The sequence below is a fragment of the Nicotiana tabacum genome, chromosome 8 (assembly GCF_000715075.1).
Source record: "Nicotiana tabacum cultivar K326 chromosome 8, ASM71507v2, whole genome shotgun sequence".
Taxonomy (NCBI): Eukaryota; Viridiplantae; Streptophyta; class Magnoliopsida; order Solanales; family Solanaceae; genus Nicotiana; species Nicotiana tabacum.
Window position 1 is genome coordinate 159784003 of NC_134087.1, and position 18341 is coordinate 159802343.

The 18341-nt window shown below is 35.8% G+C and overlaps 1 protein-coding gene across 2 annotated transcripts; it reads left to right on the forward strand.

The window, feature by feature from the left end:
• The first annotated feature begins 261 nt into the window (after positions 1 to 261).
• On the forward strand, positions 262 to 4490 carry LOC107760567 (E3 ubiquitin protein ligase RIE1-like). Of its 2 annotated transcripts, XM_016578638.2 has the most exons (4): positions 262 to 594; positions 694 to 1238; positions 2093 to 2444; positions 3054 to 4490. In XM_016578638.2, exons 2-4 carry the CDS (start codon positions 727 to 729, stop codon positions 3198 to 3200), a joined length of 1011 nt encoding a protein of 336 aa, XP_016434124.1. In that variant the 5' UTR covers positions 262 to 594; positions 694 to 726; the 3' UTR covers positions 3201 to 4490. The 2 variants fall into 2 exon arrangements, with proteins under 2 accessions (XP_016434124.1, XP_016434123.1); XM_016578637.2 differs by having other exon boundaries at positions 262 to 1238.
• Positions 4491 to 18341: the final 13851 nt, after the last annotated feature.

Consider the following 18341-nt stretch of genomic DNA (forward strand, 5'->3'; position numbering starts at 1 on the left):
TTAGATTCAATATGTCCATTTTTTGAAGAACTACAAACTTTCAGCTTTACTTTGCTTCCTAAATAAACAAAAAGAAAAGAAAATTAATGTCACAGGAAGTTAGGCAAAATGTTTATGGTTCTCACCATCTCATAAAAGTTCACTTGAAATCAAAGTAAAGCTGTTCGATTCTTGGTCACCATCTGAACCCAACTTCAACAGATTCCCCTGTCAAGTTGGTTCCACCCCATCACCTCTCTCTTCTTAAGCATTCCCTTTTATTCCCATTTCCATATATCTTTCTGTATCTATTTTCTTTCACCATTATCATACTTTTATAGTACAACCACTTCATTTATCAGGTATCCTTGCTGTTGAAGCTCTTGAAATATGGCATTGGAGGTTGTTTTTCAAAAATAGTTGTCAGCATATAAATTGTGACGCTGAAATTCGACCATAAAATAGGTTGAATAATTAGCTGGTGCTAGATCATTTCAAGCATGGGAATTCTGTGCACACTCACAAGGTGTCTTGTGCATGCAGTTACTAAAACGAAACATAACTTGCATGCGTAGAAGTTGAAAGTTCTTGGAAATTTCTCCCTGTTGACAATCGGTAAGAATTTAAGTTATATACACTGACGGTGGAAAGAATGTTCACACAATTACTGTAATTTTACTTGTTATAGTAGCATATTAATCATATTAAATACAGATCGATCAGGTCCATACTAAATATTATTGCCCGATGAATACACGATACTTTCTTACACCAGTGTCGCTTTGCCATTCGAGCATTATTGTATCTTTCCCACCAATGATTTCACCAGCAGCAGGAGATGGAAGAATGTCTAGCGGGGGAGGAACTAGAAACAGGTCTATTCGGAATATTTCCCATTCTTCATTCTTAATAAGAATGTCCATGAGAATATCAAGATCAAGGTGGTTTAGTTTCCTAAGAAGGGTTTTCCACTACCAGAATGGCTCAAGATCTGATCTTGGATCAAATCCCTTCAATTCAATGACTTGGATGATGATGGAGTGCATTGCATTAAGTGTCCAAATAATTATAGCCTCATATACACTGACTGTTTCAAAGGAAGAGAAGCCAGTTTGGCCAATGAGGATATGGGTGTTGGGATATGCCTTTGGCTGTATTATTAGTGTCATGTTGCTTTACTGGCGCTACTGGGCGTTCTATGTGAGGCCACAAAGAGATGATTCTGACATGGAGCAACAAAGAAGCCATGATGAATCCAGGTGATTAATTAGTACACATTATCCTGTCCGTTTTAGCTGTCTCTACTCTTGAAGTTTTGATAAGTACTATTTTTGTCCAAGGATGCCTAACATCCAAAACTCGAATATGTCAAACGGATTTACAATCGTGAAATGTGATAGAGAAGCATTAAGAAAACTAAGTGGCTTACTTGTGACAATGTTGGGCTGGGTTTAATACAAAGATATTTGGGATAGTGCTTGTACATTTGAAGGGTTGAATGTTACTCGAGTGGGGATGTGAAAAAGATGTTAATTGAAAATGCTAAATCTTACCCTCTGTTTAACTCAACTGGTCCGTTCATATACCCATGGTTGAAAGTCTCGTATTTACCCTTGATCCCTAAGGAGTTCTAACCTAAATATAATTTTAAACCATAGTTGAAAATATATATAAAAATTTAAACCTTTTTTCTCGAAGTATTTGGGTACGTGGGGAGTCCGCATATTTTATGCTAGAGACCTTTAGGAGTCAAGGGTGCATATTCTGAGAATTTTTCCGAAAGACAAGGGTATGAATGTACCAAAACTAACTGGAACATAAAATTGAACAATTTTGAATTATACAAGGACAAATTTGGACCTTTTCCTGGAAAATAATAATAATGCAAGGTTAAGCCAAAAAGGAGATCGCAAAACAACGAGAGAAACATTTGGAGGAGGCAGGAAACTGCAAGACGAATAGTTGATCATCTAAGTTTTATGTTATCCACGCTCTAATTGTCAGACTATGATCATATGAAATATTAGATGTTCTGCAAAAATATGTGGGATTTCTTCCTTAAGCATAATAAATACTATAAAACTAAGACTTGTAAATTTCAACAATATGATAGGGCATTGCATGTGATGGAGAAATTCAGGACTGGTGTTGAGCTATTCTTTGCCATATGGTTTGTGATGGGAAATGTTTGGGTGTTCGAATCGCGCTTTTTATCTTACCATCGTGCTCCTAAACTTCACTTGCTCTGCATCTCACTGCTAGCTTGGAATGCTGTCACCTACTCTTTCCCCTTCCTATTGTTTCTATTGTTGTGCTGCTGTGTCCCAATTCTGAGTAGCTTTTTAGGCTACAACATGAACATGGGATCCGTAGATAGAGGGGCTTCTGATGAACAACTCTCCAGTCTACCCAGTTGGAAGTACAAGGAATGTGGAAACAAGGAACAACCCACAAGTGAAAATGTGGTAAGTGATCTTAGTGTCAAATTTTTTTATGATATCAATTTATAGAATTAAATTAAAAATCTAAAAATTTAACTTATCTGCATTGATAGCAGTATAATATTTTTTTAAATACACATAACATGTCGTAACAGGTAGCTTGCCTTATATTTTCAAGCTAGAAATCTCAATCTTAATAAATGGTTACTTGTCGTTATCTTTAACATAATCTAATCCGGGAAAGTTTCTTTTACACTATTAATGCATAAAGTTAAACTCAAAGTCTAAATATTTAACTTATCTATACCGATAGTGTAAAAAAGTTTTACAACTGTATTTTAACCTATCATAAAAGATGACCTAGTTATGTTTTAGGGGACCTAATCGTATAATTTTTTTAAAAATTATTAATGTATAAACGTTAAACCCAAAGTCCAAAGATTATATAACTTATACACTTATAAGTTAAATAGTTTATGTTTATTATTGTATAATCTGACTTATTTTTAAGATAAAAAATCTTAATTTTTATAGATACTTTCCTATAATATCGTTTAGGTGACCTTTTTGTAATTATACTATCAATATAAAAAGTTAAAATCAAAGTCTAAACAAGTTTTTGTGTCACAACAGGAATGTTGTATATGCTTAGCAAAGTACGGAGATAAGGAAGAGATCAGACAATTACCTTGTTCTCATATATTTCATCTTAAGTGTGTGGACCAATGGCTTAGAATTATATCTTGCTGCCCTCTCTGCAAACAAGAACTGGAGAGGTAAAAATGCATGAAAAGCTCCTCAAACTTGATACTTCATGTATTTTTTGCATACTTTCTCCCGTCTTCTCTCTTTTTCCCCCCTTTTGTTTCTTTAGTCCAATTTTGGATTGTAATCAACAAGGTATGGAAGAATCAAATTAGTGTATTATTCCATGTAGTGATACATATATATATGTACATCAGGTGCTAACTAAGGAAAGAAAATAAAAGAGATTTCTACAAATCTGCTATCTATATATGGGTTATGTACACTAAGAAACAGTCTATGTTCATTGTGTAAAGTATCTAGGTTCCTTCTGTAACACTCCCCCTCAAGCTGGAGCATATATATTGATTATGCCCAGCTTGTTACAATGGTAATCAACTCGAGTGCCATTCAATGCTTTAGAGAACAAATCAGCTAGCTGCTCTCCTATCTTCACGTAGCCAGTGGAAATCAAGTTCTCCTGAATCTTCTCACGAATAAAATGACAGCCAACTTCAATATATTTGGTTCTTTCATGATACACTGGATTTGAGGCAATATGGAGTGCAACTTGATTATCATACGAGAGTTTTGATGGAGTAGGATCTTCAACCCAATTTCAGTTAAAAGGTGATGTATCCACATTATCTCACATGTTGATTGTGCCATAGCTCTATACTCGGATTCTACACTAGACCTAGATACAACATTTTGTTTCTTCTCCATGATACCAAGTTTCCACACAAATACACAGTAATCAGTAGTAGATATTCTATCAATCTTGGATCTAGCCCAATCTGCATCTGCAAAACATTCAATGCGAGAATGACCATGATTGCTGTATAATATGCCAAGTCCAGAAGTTCCTTTTAAGTAACATAGGATCTGCTCCAAAGCCTCTCAATGTTTAACTGTGGGCGCGGACATGAACTGGCTAACCATACTCACTGCAAAAGCAATATCTGGACGAGTCACAGTGAGATAGTTTATTCTCCCAACTAACCTCCTGTATCTATCTAGATCATTAAATGGATGGCCATCATCTTTCATAAGATGCAAATTAGGAAGCATTGGAGTACTGCAAGGTTTGGCAGCCAGCTTACCAGTTTCTGCTAGTAAGAATATACTTTTTTTGAGATAGAAAAATTCCCTTCTTGCTTCTAGTTATTTCTACTCCCAAAAAGTATTTCAGTTGTCCCAAGTCTTTTGAATGAAACTTAGTATGCAAGAAAGACTTGAGAGAAGAGATTCCTACATAATCACTCTCTGTGATAACAATGTCATCCACATATACAACAAGGAGAATAGATCCAGCTATTGATTGCTTGTAGAAGACAGAATGATCACATTTGCTCTTTTTCAGCCCAAATTCTTGAATTGCTTCACTAAATTTACCAAACCAAGCCCGGGGACTCTGTTTCAAGCCATATAAAGATTTCTTCAAATGATAGACCTTGCCATACTCCCCCTGAGCAACAAAATCAGGTGGTTGCTGCATATATACCTCTTCATAGAGATCACCATAAAGAAAAGCATTCTTAATATCCAATTGATGCAAATGACAATTCTCAGAAGCAGCTAGAGAAATAAACAAGTGGACAAAAGTAAGTTTGGCAACTGGAGAGAAGCTGTCTGAATATCCACCCCATAAGTCTAAGCATACCCCTTAGCCACAAGTCTGGCCTTAAGTCTCGCCACAGAGCCATCAGGATTAACTTTAACCGTGAAGATCCACTTGTATCCCACTACTTTCTTTCCACTAGGTAAATCCATTAAATCCCAAGTGTGGTTTTTCTCTAAGGCATGTATTTCCTCAAACATTGCTTCAGACCATCTAAGATGATTCAAAGCCTCCTTCACCATTTTGGGTATAGAAACAGAGTCTAGAGACACAATTAAAGGTCTAGATGCATGGGACAAGTGGACGTATGAAACAAAATTAGCAATAGAATATGTGGATTTGCAAGTGCGTATACCTTTGCGAAGAGCAATTGGAAGGTCATGTTTTTTCCGGAGGGTCAGGTGGAGGCAAATCAGATGATGAATAAACTGATGACGAAGGAACTGGTGCAGAACATGTATCATTTGTCTGTTGCCTTCGCGAGTAAACTTGGACAATTGGCAGTCTTGCTAACATAGTTGGAGCAGATGCTGAAGGCAGAATAATGGATTATTGCTCGATAGAACTAGGAGATGGAGGAACATCATCTCGTTTTTCTGTCAAAGTACGAGTAACCTGATATATTAGCCACTCATCTTCCTCCCCATGATTTGTAAAAATGGGAGGTGCATAGAAGAATGGTGTAGTATCTGAAAATACCATATCAGTTGACACTACCAAGTTTAGTAGAATAAAACTGATACCCTTCTGAAGGCAAGAATAGCCAAGGAAAAAATACTTCAATGCCTTGGGATCCAACTTGGTAATAGATGGTCGAATATCTCGTACATAACATGTGATTCCAAATACCTTAGGTTCCACCAGAAATAATGCCTTGTTTGGAAAAAGGACACTGTAAGGCATATTACCACCAAACACAGTAGATGTCATGTGATTAATTAGAAAGCAAGTCGTAGAGACCGCATCAGCCCAGAACTATTTAGGAACCTTCATATGGAACAAAAGTGCCCGAGCTGTCTCAAGTAGATGCCTATTCTTCCTCTCAGCTACTGCATTTTGAGAGCGTGTATCAACACATGAAGACTGATGTAGAATACCATGTTATCTCATATACGACTAAAATAACTCTAACATGTATTCTTTATCATTATCACTCCTTAGAATACGCACCAAATAGTTAAATTGAGTTTCGATTTCAACACAGAAGGCAGAAAAGTGAGTAAACACTTCAGAGTGACTCTTCATAAAGTAAATCCAAGTCATTCGAGAAAAATCATCTACAAATGTGACAAAATACTTATGCCCAATTTTGGAAACAACTTGACATGGTCCCTAAACATCAGAAAGAACTAACTCAAAAGCTGACTCAACTCGTTTATTAGCCCTTGGACTTATCGAGATGCGATGGTGTTTTGCAAATCGACATGACTCACAATCCAATAAAGAAATATTCTGAAATTGAGGACAAAGCTTCTCCAACAAAGGGAGATAGGGGTGTCTCAATCGACAATGTGCTTCAAAGGGAGACACAACACTAGACCATGCAATAGACAATGGCTCCCACTCATCAAGGATGTAGAGATCACCAGATAAATATCCTTTACTAATAACCTATTTTTGTTGTAAGATCTAGAAATAAACAATGATCGGGAAAGAATGCAACACAACAATTAAAGTCTTTGGTGATTTTACTAACAATAATCAAGTTAAAGGCCAAGTTTGGTAGACTTAATACAGAAGACAGGGTAATAGAGGAAGTTGGTTTGACAGTCCCAGATCCAACATTGCTACAAGTTGATCCATCAGCTACAGTAACTGGAGAGGGTGCTTTATGTGAGCGAAAGCTAGAAAAAATATTTGGATTACATGTCATGTGATTTGTAGCACCTGAATCGATCACCCATTTATTGGAAGATGTGATAAGACATGTTTTATCTGATCCAACAAAGGCATTAACTGGAGAAGATTCCTTAACTGATTTATGATTTTCAAGGAATTTTAGAAACTCATCCGAAACCAAGATTTCTGGATTAGGAGTTGTTTCACTATTATTCTTTACCATCATTTTTTTCTTTAAATAACAAATCGATTAAATTAACAGACGTTCCCAAAGCTAAAAGATACCAAAACAGACCTCTAGTAAACACGAAGTCAACAATCTATTTAACAGAACTCCACTCTAATAATCCACTAAACCAAATCAGAAACCAAACAAATTTTTCCAAATCAAATAAAATCAGAGACCAACAAAGTTTCTGATAAGGGAAGACCCAACAGATAATATCAAGTCTCAAGTTGTAACAAATCGTCTTCCAAGAAAGACTCAACAAATACAAATTCACAAGACAAGCAATTAGATGCAAGAATATTATTTCACGACTACTTCAGTATCCTAAAAACAAACCAAACAATAGAAGAACTCAAACCTGACCAAAATTGGTGTAATACAACCTTGTCTGAGTCTGTTCTTCACGAAAATAAGGTTATGTTATCAGAGGATAACCAACAATCAATCAAAAATATCAAGCTGATCTCGGAGAACAAAGTTGGACAGAGAATGGACCACACACGCACCTCACATGTCTGCTGGAAAGTTTTGGTCAACTCCGACGAGACAAACTCAACTTCGGCGAAGCCACAGATGTGGATTTGATATCATGTAATTAACAAGGTATGGAAGAATCAAATTGGTGTATTATTCCATGTAGTGATACATATATATGCATGTACATCAGGTGCTAACTAAGGAAAGAAAATAAAAGAGATTCCTACAAATTTGCTATCTATATATTGGTTATGTACACTACTAAGAAATAGTCTATATTTATTGTGTAAAATGTCTAGGTTCATTCTGTAACATGGATCAAAGAGTATGTAGAGATAAATTGTATGGAACATATGGTTAACTAGATAAACAGAAGCCATTGTAAATTGGAGTTCCCTGATCGTTACTAACTGACTATGCGCGCTGGCGACAATACTATTCGCAAGAGTCAAAATCAAGAAGTTGAAGTTGAAGAAATAAACAAGTAAATAAAAGTGTGTTCTCTCTAACAACTTAAGATTTTAACAAGTTGATCAATTTAACATGGCATCAAAACCAGAACCGGATCTAGAATTTGAAGATTAAGGGTACCAGTATGTGTATATATATATATATATATATGATTCAACAACAAAGATTGAATAGAAAGAATGGATGATCCAGTTAGGACTTTTATTTAGAAAAAGGCAAATGAGTTCGATTTTAGTTCAACTTTTTTTATGCTTGATTTAATTATGTTTTTGGATAAAATTACAAAAAAAAACAATATTTCATAAAAGTATGCCTCCAATTAGAAATTTTTCTTAAAGAATAGCTTAATTACTATATAATTTTGTTTGATTCAATTAGTTATTATTACTCTTGGGTTAATTTTTCTAATTTAATTATTGAATTATATGACAATTATTTTCAAAGAATTTTCTTATAAAATTTCCCATCTTTGAGAAGTAACTCAAAAGCTCTATTAATCAGGATATGTGTTTCAAAAACTAATAAATGATACTGCTCAAATTATATTTCAATATATAAATTAAGGTGTAATACATACGGAGACACCTAAAGTTAGCACGATCTTTCACTTAGACACTTAAACTAGACCTCTTTCCAATTAGACACGTTTCCTAGGCAATTCTCATACTAATAAGACACGTTTTTTCTGGTTTATTAATTAACCAAGCATGTGTTCTGCAATTTCCGTCTACGTGGCAAAAGTAACCATTATAAATCGTGCCACATCATTTTATTTGTCCACCTCACTGTCCACCTCAGCTATATAGTGTTATTTTTACTAAAATACAAATAACTAGCCCTAAACAAACGATCTAAACATATTACCAACCCACCCCTCCCCTCCGTCATCTTCCCCAACGACCCCCACCCCCTTCCTTTCCATTTTCATCTACAAAACAAAGTACTCCCATAATTATATCTTAAAGTCCTACACAAGTTTCAGACTGACGAAGAAATTCCTAAATTACTCGGATAGTTTAACCGGAGAAGGCAAATTAGAGTACAAAGTAAGACTCTTATTTAGAATTACTAACGACAAATTTTAAATAAAAGGAGAAAAAAACTGTCGACGACATATATCTTTAAACCTGACGACTTAATTACACAGTTGCAATGCCAATATCATACAAATCTAAACTATGCGGGAAGTGTAATGTTTGGAGTTACCATTCTTAACCATAGAACAACTAAAATCAACCAAACTATCATCAGAGAAAAGCGAATCGGAATTAGAAACACAAATTTAGGGCTTTTCTAATTGGAGTTACCAACTCACATCTCTAATTAGAAATAATTAGAGATTGGTGAAGATTTGAGTGAGATTGGTTCATTTTGGGTTTGCTGAAGCACAATGATATTCTTGGCTTTCACTGGAAAAGTTCAAGCTATTTCCATTCATTTTGCTTCTTCTTCTTCTTCTTCTTCTTCTTCTTCTTCTTCTTCTTCTTCTTCTTCTTCTTCTTCTTCTTCTTCTTCTTCTTCTTCTTCATTTTAGTCTCAGTTCTCTGCTTCTTCTTCATTTCAGTTCTGGCAGCTGGGTTTGGCTTCTTCTTCTTCACTTTATCCTTTTTGTTTTCTTCCAATCACAAATACTCACCTTTTTGTTTTCGGCTGAATTTGAATCTGGTATTGGATTCGAAAGAAGAAGAGGAAAATGAGTCGGAGAAGATGACGGAAAGTGGAGGAGGCAATGGTGGAAATGGTGGTGGACATAAAGAAGAAGAAGGAAATAAAAAAACAAAACAAAAATCTGTTTTTTGGGCTTTTCACACGCCCATATTGGGTGAAACTCAATTTATGTGCCAACTCAGCAAGAAGTGTTTAATTGGAACAAAGTTCATGTAACGTACGTGCTCAATAGGAGTTCTCTTAAGTTCAGGTGTCTAAATGAAATATCGTGCCAACTTTAAGTGTCTCCGTATGTATTACGCCATTTAAATATAATATTTATTGAATTTTTCTTACAGAAATTTTACATATAAATATCAGTTTACATCAAAAATATTGGATTAAGATGAATGTGCAGCTTAAGAACTATGTTCGCCCACAAAATGCTACTAAAAGAGATAGAAGAGCTAAAGATATTTGATGAAACTAAAACCACCAAAAGGAGCTTTTGATTTACGTCCAAAACGTGCGAATCTAATTCAAGAATCATCAGCTTTACAAAGATCACTGCATCATTTGAAAACTAAAAGCTATCCCATCACTTCAATCTTCTCCTTAAGATTAGATTTATTTATTTATTTATGGCGTAATACATACGGAGACACTTAAAGTTGGCACGATCTTTCATTTAGACACCTGAACTTAAGAGAGTTCCTATTGGTTACGTACGTTACATGAACTTTGTTCCAATTAAACACTTCTTGCTGAGTTGGCACATAAAGTGAGTTTCACCCAATATGGGCGCGTGAAAATCCCAAAAAACAGATTTTTTTATTTCCTTCTTCTTCTTTATGTCCACCACCATTTCCACCATTGCCTTTTCCACTTTCCGTCATCTTCTCCGACTCATTTTCCTCTTCTTCTTTCGAATCCCATACCAGATTCAAATTCAGCCGAAAATGAAAAGGTGAGTATTTGTGATTGGAAGAAAACAAAAAGGATAAATTGAAGAAGAAGAAGCCTAACCCAGCTGCCAGAACTGAAATGAAGAAGAAGCAGAGAACTGAGACTAAAATGAAGAAGAAGAAGAAGAAGAAGAAGAAGAAGAAGCAAAATGATTGGAAATAGCTTGAACTTTTCCGGTGAAAGCCAAGAATATCATTGTGCTTCAGCAAACCCAAAATGAACCAATCTCACTCAAATCTTCACCAATCTCTAATTATTTCTAATTAGAGATGTGAGTTGGTAACTCCAATTAGAAAAGCCCTAAATTTGTGTTTCTAATTCCGATTCGCTTTTCTCTGATGATAGTTTGGTTGATTTTAGTTGTTCTGTGGTTAAGAATGGTAACTCCAAACATTACACTTCCCGCATAGTTTAGATTTGTATGATATTGGCATTGCAACTGTGTAATTGAGTCGTCAGGTTTAAAGATATATGTCATCGACAATTTCTTTTCCTTTTAATTAAAATTTGTCGTTAGTAATTCTAAATAAGAGTCTTACTTTGTACTCTAATTTGCCTTCTCCGGTTAAACTATCCGAGTAATTTAGGAATTTCTTCGTCAGTCTGAAACTTGTGCAGGACTTTAAGATATAATTATGGGAGTACTTTGTTTTGCAGATGAAGATGGAAAGGAAGGTGGGTGGGGGTCGTTGCGGAAGATGACGGAGGGGATGGGTGGGTTGGTAATATGTTTAGATCATTTGTTTAGGGCTAGTTATTTGTATTTTAGTGGAAATAACACTATATAGCTGAGGTGGACAGTGAGGTGGACAAATAAAATGATGTGACACGATTTATAATGGTTACTTTTGCCACGTAGACGGAGATTGCAGAACACACGCTTGGTTAATTAATAAGCCAGCAAAAAACGTGTCTTATTGGTATGAGAATTGCCTAGGAAATGTGTCTAATTGGAAAGAGGTCTAGTTTAAGTGTCTAAGTGAAAGATCGTGCCAACTTTAGGTGTCTCCGTATGTATTACGCCATAAATTAATATTGTCTCACTAAAAAGCGAGAAACCATATATTAACTAGGGACTAGATTTTTTTTTTAAAAGAAAGAAAACCTAGACCCGTCCGGTAAATGAGACACTTCAAAAAGCAACGTTAAACCATGGCACCCACATGCCGCTGTGTAATTTGGATGCCACTTTTTATATATGACCCTTTTTGTCACACATATCAACATACTTATTAAGAATTTTTGCCAAAGCGTGCGGATGACGTACCACCCCAATCCCATAAGATAGATCCGCCGTGACAGGCAGAGTTGTCTCATTGTCACCCGCTTACATGAGATGTTGAAAATCAAAGATTTCGTTCCTTAATCTTGGATTAATAGAACTCCCACTATAGTAGTTGTTATTTATCTATCCCCATTATGCATTCATAATACAAAAGCTGAAATTATAGGCTTCCTAGCATACTCATGTTATCAGAAAACTGTCATGCTCTTAAATACTTCACTAAGTTTTATATATACCAAAAATTTGAAAAAAAGAAAATAGCTTAGCAAATACATTTTGACCATGTTTCGTACATTATATTGGTTGAACGGACATGGTATGTATCATGCATATGAAAGATGGACCTATTTAGGGACTAATGAGAGCTCAAATTATTTTAACCCAAGCACTATATTTCTATATATGAAACTAGCATTAATATACAAATAGATTGACCAAGCACCCATTTGTTTATTAAGTGCAACTCAGTACTCTTGATTAAAAGTATATGAGCACTCATTGCCATGACTCCATCAGAGCCGTGATGACGCCTAATATTGCTTTCTAGGCAAGCCAACAACAAATATATATAAAAGACTTCAATAACAGTAAGAAATAAATCTCAAATAGCAAAAAAACATAAATAACTAGAGTCAAATGACTATACAACTTAAAGCACCCCAAAATTAGGTATCAACGAAAACATGAGCTCTATAGAATACTAAATACAAAGTTTGAACAAAATACAATACTGTTTGGAAAACTGAACGGTAATGACATGATATTAAAGAGAGGACTTCAAGCCCCTGAATCATCATAAACGCACACAATCAGAACTGTACGGGTGCCTGGCATAAATCCCTCCCTAAGCACATATCAAGTGCCTGTACTCACAGGGCCCAAAGTAACATGGGTTATCACCTGACTCTAGAGGGGAAAGGGGGGGGGGGTATCCTAGCCCAAGCTCCAATCAAATCAAATGGAAAAATCAATATCACTCAGTCTAATACGGGGTCTTGACGCAATAGTCACCTTAAAATGAATACCAACACGACTCTATGGACAAGATGAGTCATAAATCTCCTAAAATCTCATTATGCCAACATCTTACAGTATTATAATCAAAATACCACATGGAATATACCGATGTGCCACATCTCATCTCAAACCAGTATCACACATACAAGGACACTATCAAAATATGAGATAACATATTAGAGTGCACATATATATAACACACATATATAATATTATGACTGAAAATATGACTATGACTAAGGCATGTCACGATCCGACCAACCATTTTGAGCTGTAATATTTCGTTCGGTGGTTTGAAATCTTGAGTAGCTTCATATGATGCATTACTTGTGTGTATGGTCGGTTTTTGTTTGCGAGTGGTTCAGGATTTATTTGGAAGAATGACTCTTGATTTGGAAGCTTGAGTTGGAAGTGTTGATCAAGTTTGATTTTTGTGTATTTGACCTCGGATCTGAGTTTTTATGGTTTTGTTAGGCCCGGATAGTGATTTTAAACTTGGTCATATGCCCGGATTTGAGTTTCGGTGTTCCTAGATGATTTCGAGGCTAATTGCTAAATGTTGAAAATTTGAAGGTTTAGAGAGTCGATAGGTTTGATCCATAGTTAAATTTGTGGTAATTGATGTCCATTTTGGATTACGAGCCTTGGAATAAGTTCATATGGTGATTTATGACTTGTGTGCAAATTTGGGTTCATTCCGGATTAGTTAGATTTGAATCAGACGCTTGGTTGAAGTTTATGAACTTAAAAGTTTGATCCTGATTGGTGATTCATGATTTTGATGTTATTTTGCGTGATTTAGAGCCTCGAGTAGGTTTGTGTTGTGTTTAAGGACTTTTGGGTGTGATTGGATGAGGTCCCGGGGGTCTTGGTGAGTTTCAGACCATTTTGGACCATATAGGATATTGCTAGTTAGCAGGGATCTGGTGTGGTAGCACCTGCAAACTTTGGGCACAAGTGCAAAGCTGCTGATGTGGCATATGATGCACAGAAGCACAATTTGGGCAAGAGAAGGTCAGTCCTGCCACGACCCAAACTGATGAGCCGCGACGGGCACCCGATACCTTATTCAACCAAGTACCAACATATTGTATCTTTCTTATTATATCATCATAGGTAAGTGAACCAGAGTGAAACATGAGGGAATACAAATTTATACATATGACATACTGGCCTATAAGACGAAAATGATCAATCGTACACTGAACATAGGCCAACAAGGCCATACAATTTAGAGTAAGAAGAAAGAGTGGCAGTCCTAAATTCCCTATAGCCTCCTACTTTTAAGTGTGGTGCACAACACACCCATAAATAATACTCTACTAGACACGGCTTGTAGACATCCCTTTTGTCACGACCCAAACCAATGGGCTGCAACGGGCACCCAGTGCCCTTACTTAACCGAGTACCAATGTAACGTATATTTCTCATTACAACAACATGGGTAAATGGGTCAGAAGATCCGTATGAGGTAAAAAGAGTAAAACATGAGATAACACTCGACACAAAACGACCCAACCTGATATACTAACTTACACATATGACGTACGAGTCAATAAGACCGACATGATCATTTGTATACTCAAAATATAGGCCGACAAGGCCATACAAGTATCCATATACATGACATATTTCTACAAGCCTCTAAGAGTACATAAACATCATAAGGTTTGGGACACGGGCCTCAACATACCAATCAATACATGTCTAAATCATACTAATCAAATAAGCAACTCCGGTGTAAATGGAGCACACCAACATCTTCTGCTGAGCTGATAGTCTACTTGGAGGACTCTCAACCTGTCTATCGGGACCTATGGGCATGAAACGCAATGTCCCCAAGCAAAAGGAACGTCACTACAAATAATGTACCGAGTATGTAAGGAATGAAAATCACTAAACAATAGACATAAGAGAAACATAGAGTAAAAGAGTCAACATGTATATCTGAATAGATCTGTGAATCATTTAATATTATTATATCATGCATATGTGTATAAATATCATACCATGCATGTGTATATGCGTTCATAACATCATCAAGCCTCTGAGGGCATCCCATCATATCATCTCATCCATTGTGGGCAAATCATCAACGTATACTACCTGATCAGGTGGTGGTGCGTATATAACGCTGTAACCTTTTCCATATCCCATATACATATATACATACATATATATGCGTATATAATGCCATCTGGTCATGGGTCAATGTAAATAAATGCAATGCATGAGAAGTACGTCAATAAAATCTTTTGGAGTATCATAAGACCATTATGCCTTTGAGTAATATCATGAAATAAACTTTATCAACTTACGTATTTTCTAAGACCCATGAACAGATCATAGAACAATATGACACATGGGGAATCAAGAACATAAGCATATCTAGTATTTTTATGAATATAGTCATTTATGGAAATTGCATTTGCTCGTTTTGTTTGTGTCATATAGATCATGCCAAAATAAAGAAAGGATAGCCTTAACATACCTGAGCCAATTCTCTTGACAATCCCTGTAACAAACGTCTTTTGCGAAAACACGTAACGACGAATCGAAGTAGAGGAAAATCCGTATGATATTCTTGAAAAAGATTGCACCGTACTCCCTTAGAATCACAAATATCACGCTTTATCGCATCATAAAGTTTCAAATGAATTACTTGAGTTCTATCCGTATGAAAACTCCTAAGCAATCAAGGTATGAAAAGCTCTTATCTTTTGAGGTTTCAATTGTCTTAGCAATATAAGGTTTTTGTCGCTTAGAAGATGTATTAAGAACCCCTTATTTTTGAGATTTGTGGATCCCACCTTTTTTGTGATGACTTGGCCATAAAATCTCCTAATTGTGACACCAACTATATGACTTAAGAGTCATATTTAGATAAAGCTTCTTCGCTGCCACGTTTTTTGCTAAGCTTATCCAAGATCTTGATTTATTTAATTAGCTTAATTAACTTATTAATCCCCCACTAATTCAATAATTAACCAATTACTCACATAATCTCAAATTATATAAAATACTACTCACTTTTAATATACTTTATATACCTTACTATCATGGCCATGTGGTACCTATCGTGGCGAATGAACGGGGAGTAAAATCAGAAGTGATATTTAAGATCATATGAATTGTATGGAATTCCAATATGTGTGGGCACTAAGGTAATCTAAGTATGCACGCAACAAGGGGGAAGGAAGACCAGGAAAAGCAATTGCTTACATTTAAAGAAAGCTGAAAAGGAACAAAAAGAATTATTCAATTAATGATCCAGAGTTAGTTACGTTATGAACACACTTAAGAGTTTGGAGTTTTATACATGCAGCATATACGTTGACAATCATATAGATATAGAAGGTTACTGTATAATTAAAGGAAAGAATTGAGCCCAGGTCATAGACAAATAATTGAATTATTAAAGGATTGTATCATGGATATTCCATAGCGCCCATGAAAGGCTAAAGTAATAACTACATACTAGGATCCACAGATTGAAAGATAGCTTAAGCCTACTAAAGGCTGATCAGAGGTAAGAGAAAACGAAAGAGTTACATCAACTAAGTAAATCAGGAGTATAATTATTAGACCCATAAAATATAGAAATCGCGATTGAGAACATTGCAGAATTACTCTTAATATCAGAGGTACAAGAGAGATGGTACAACATCCATATTTTATAACGACTCTACGATAAAGCTAGTTAGAAAAGTAACAGCCTCATAAGAAGTCAGTATGAAGTTCTCACCAGATTGTAGTATTATAATAGAGTTTCAAGTTGTGGTGTGAATCATACCTATGTGGAAGGGAGGTTATGAAAGAGATAGAAGATATGATGCGAGATTTTAAGGCAAGTAAGGTAGCTATAATACTCGGTATTTATGGACTAGTGCCATATAAGGTACCACATGACCATAATATTAAGGTGTACAAAGTGTATTAAAAGTGGGCAGTATTTTAGGTAATTTGCGATAATTCTTAATTATATGGATAATTGGATAATTATTTGTTAATGGGAGATTAACAAGTTAATTAAGGAATTGGTGGATAAATCTTTTGGATAAGCCTTAACCTTAATGTGGTAGCCCATAAGGTTGGATAAGAAAATCAAGTAATGACTCTTAATTTAGGAAGATAGGTGGCATTTTAAGAGATTTTTGGGTGGCTGAAATAAGCCTTATCAAGTGGGGACCACACCACTATAATAAGGGACCTTTCTAAATTATTCATTCACTTTGGAAAAATAGCATGATGCGAAAGATACGTTATGTTGGTACTCGGTTAAGTAAGATACCAGGTACTCATTGTGGCCCATCAGTTTGGGTCGTGATAAGTCCGCAAATACGGAATTTCTAGCGCATGAGCGAGGGCGCAGATGTGCATGAGGAGCGCACCTGCGGTACCGCAGAAGCAGATTTTGGCGCACAGAAGCGATGGGGCAGAGGTTAAGTGTGTTTCACATCTACAATGTATTGTTTGAAGATGTAATGTCACAAAAGCGACAATTGGTTTGCCGAAGAAGAAATCCTCGGACAAAAGCTTATATTTCAAGGGTTTTGTTCATTCTATCATATTTTGAGATTGAGAGCTCGGACTTGGATAAGTGTTATTGACTCAGTTTTGACTGTTATTCATGATTCTATCCTTGATTTTAGTACTTGATTGGTGAATTTAAAAGAGAAATTGGGATTTTTTGGCAAAACTTTTTTATAATTGAGTTTTAAACATTAATTTGAGTCAGGGGCAGAGCAATAGTGTGGGATACGAGTTCGACCAAACGTAGTAGCTTTTATTCATACACTATATTTATCAAATTATTAATTTAGAATCCAATAACTTAAAATAATTTCAATCATGTGTCATGACCCAAATCGGAGGGCCAAGACGGGCCCTTGGTGCCTTATCCAACCGAGTACCAACGTAACGTATCTTTCTTATCATACCATCATGGGTAAATGGTCCGGAAGGGCCGTCGTGATATAACTAGAATAAAATATAAGGGAATACTCGACATAGGATGATCCAACATGTAATACAAACTTATACATGTGACATACGGGCCTATAAGACCAAAATGATCACTCGTACATTGAACATAAGACAACAAGACCATACAATCTTTCATATACATAACATCTATCTACAAGCCTCTAAGAATATGTACACAACATAAAGGTTGGTACAAGGGCTCGCCATACCAATCAATATATGTCCAAATCATACTAACCAAATAGGCAACTCCGGGGCAAGTGAAGTGCACTAACATCTTCTGCTGAGCTGATAGCCTACTAGGAGGAATGTTAACCTGTCTATCGGGACTTACGGGCATGAAACGCATCGTCCCTAGGCAAAAGGGATGTCAGTACGAATAAAGTACCGAGTATGTAAGGCAGGAAAGCATAAATAAGAATAGTAATGTGATCGAGGCCAACCCTGCACTACTATTGAGTAGCGAGAGAGGGTCGAAGCAGCTTTTACCCGATTAAGGTCGGGATCGATTTCCACAAGGAGTTAGAAGTTGGAGTCGGGTGTCTATCTAATTGAGAGTTGTGTATATGTTCCAAATTGCACTTCTAAACATTTTGGGTTTTGATTTACTTCTAATTATATAAACTACAATGCACAATT

Bases quoted from the DNA above. Each gene is read 5' to 3' on its own strand.
- LOC107760567 (XM_016578637.2), top strand. From the start codon at position 727: ATGAATACACGATACTTTCTTACACCAGTGTCGCTTTGCCATTCGAGC. The intron at 1,239-2,092 runs GTGATTAATTAG...ACAATATGATAG, and splicing joins AGAAGCCATGATGAATCCAG to GGCATTGCATGTGATGGAGA. The intron at 2,445-3,053 runs GTAAGTGATCTT...GTGTCACAACAG, and splicing joins AACCCACAAGTGAAAATGTG to GAATGTTGTATATGCTTAGC.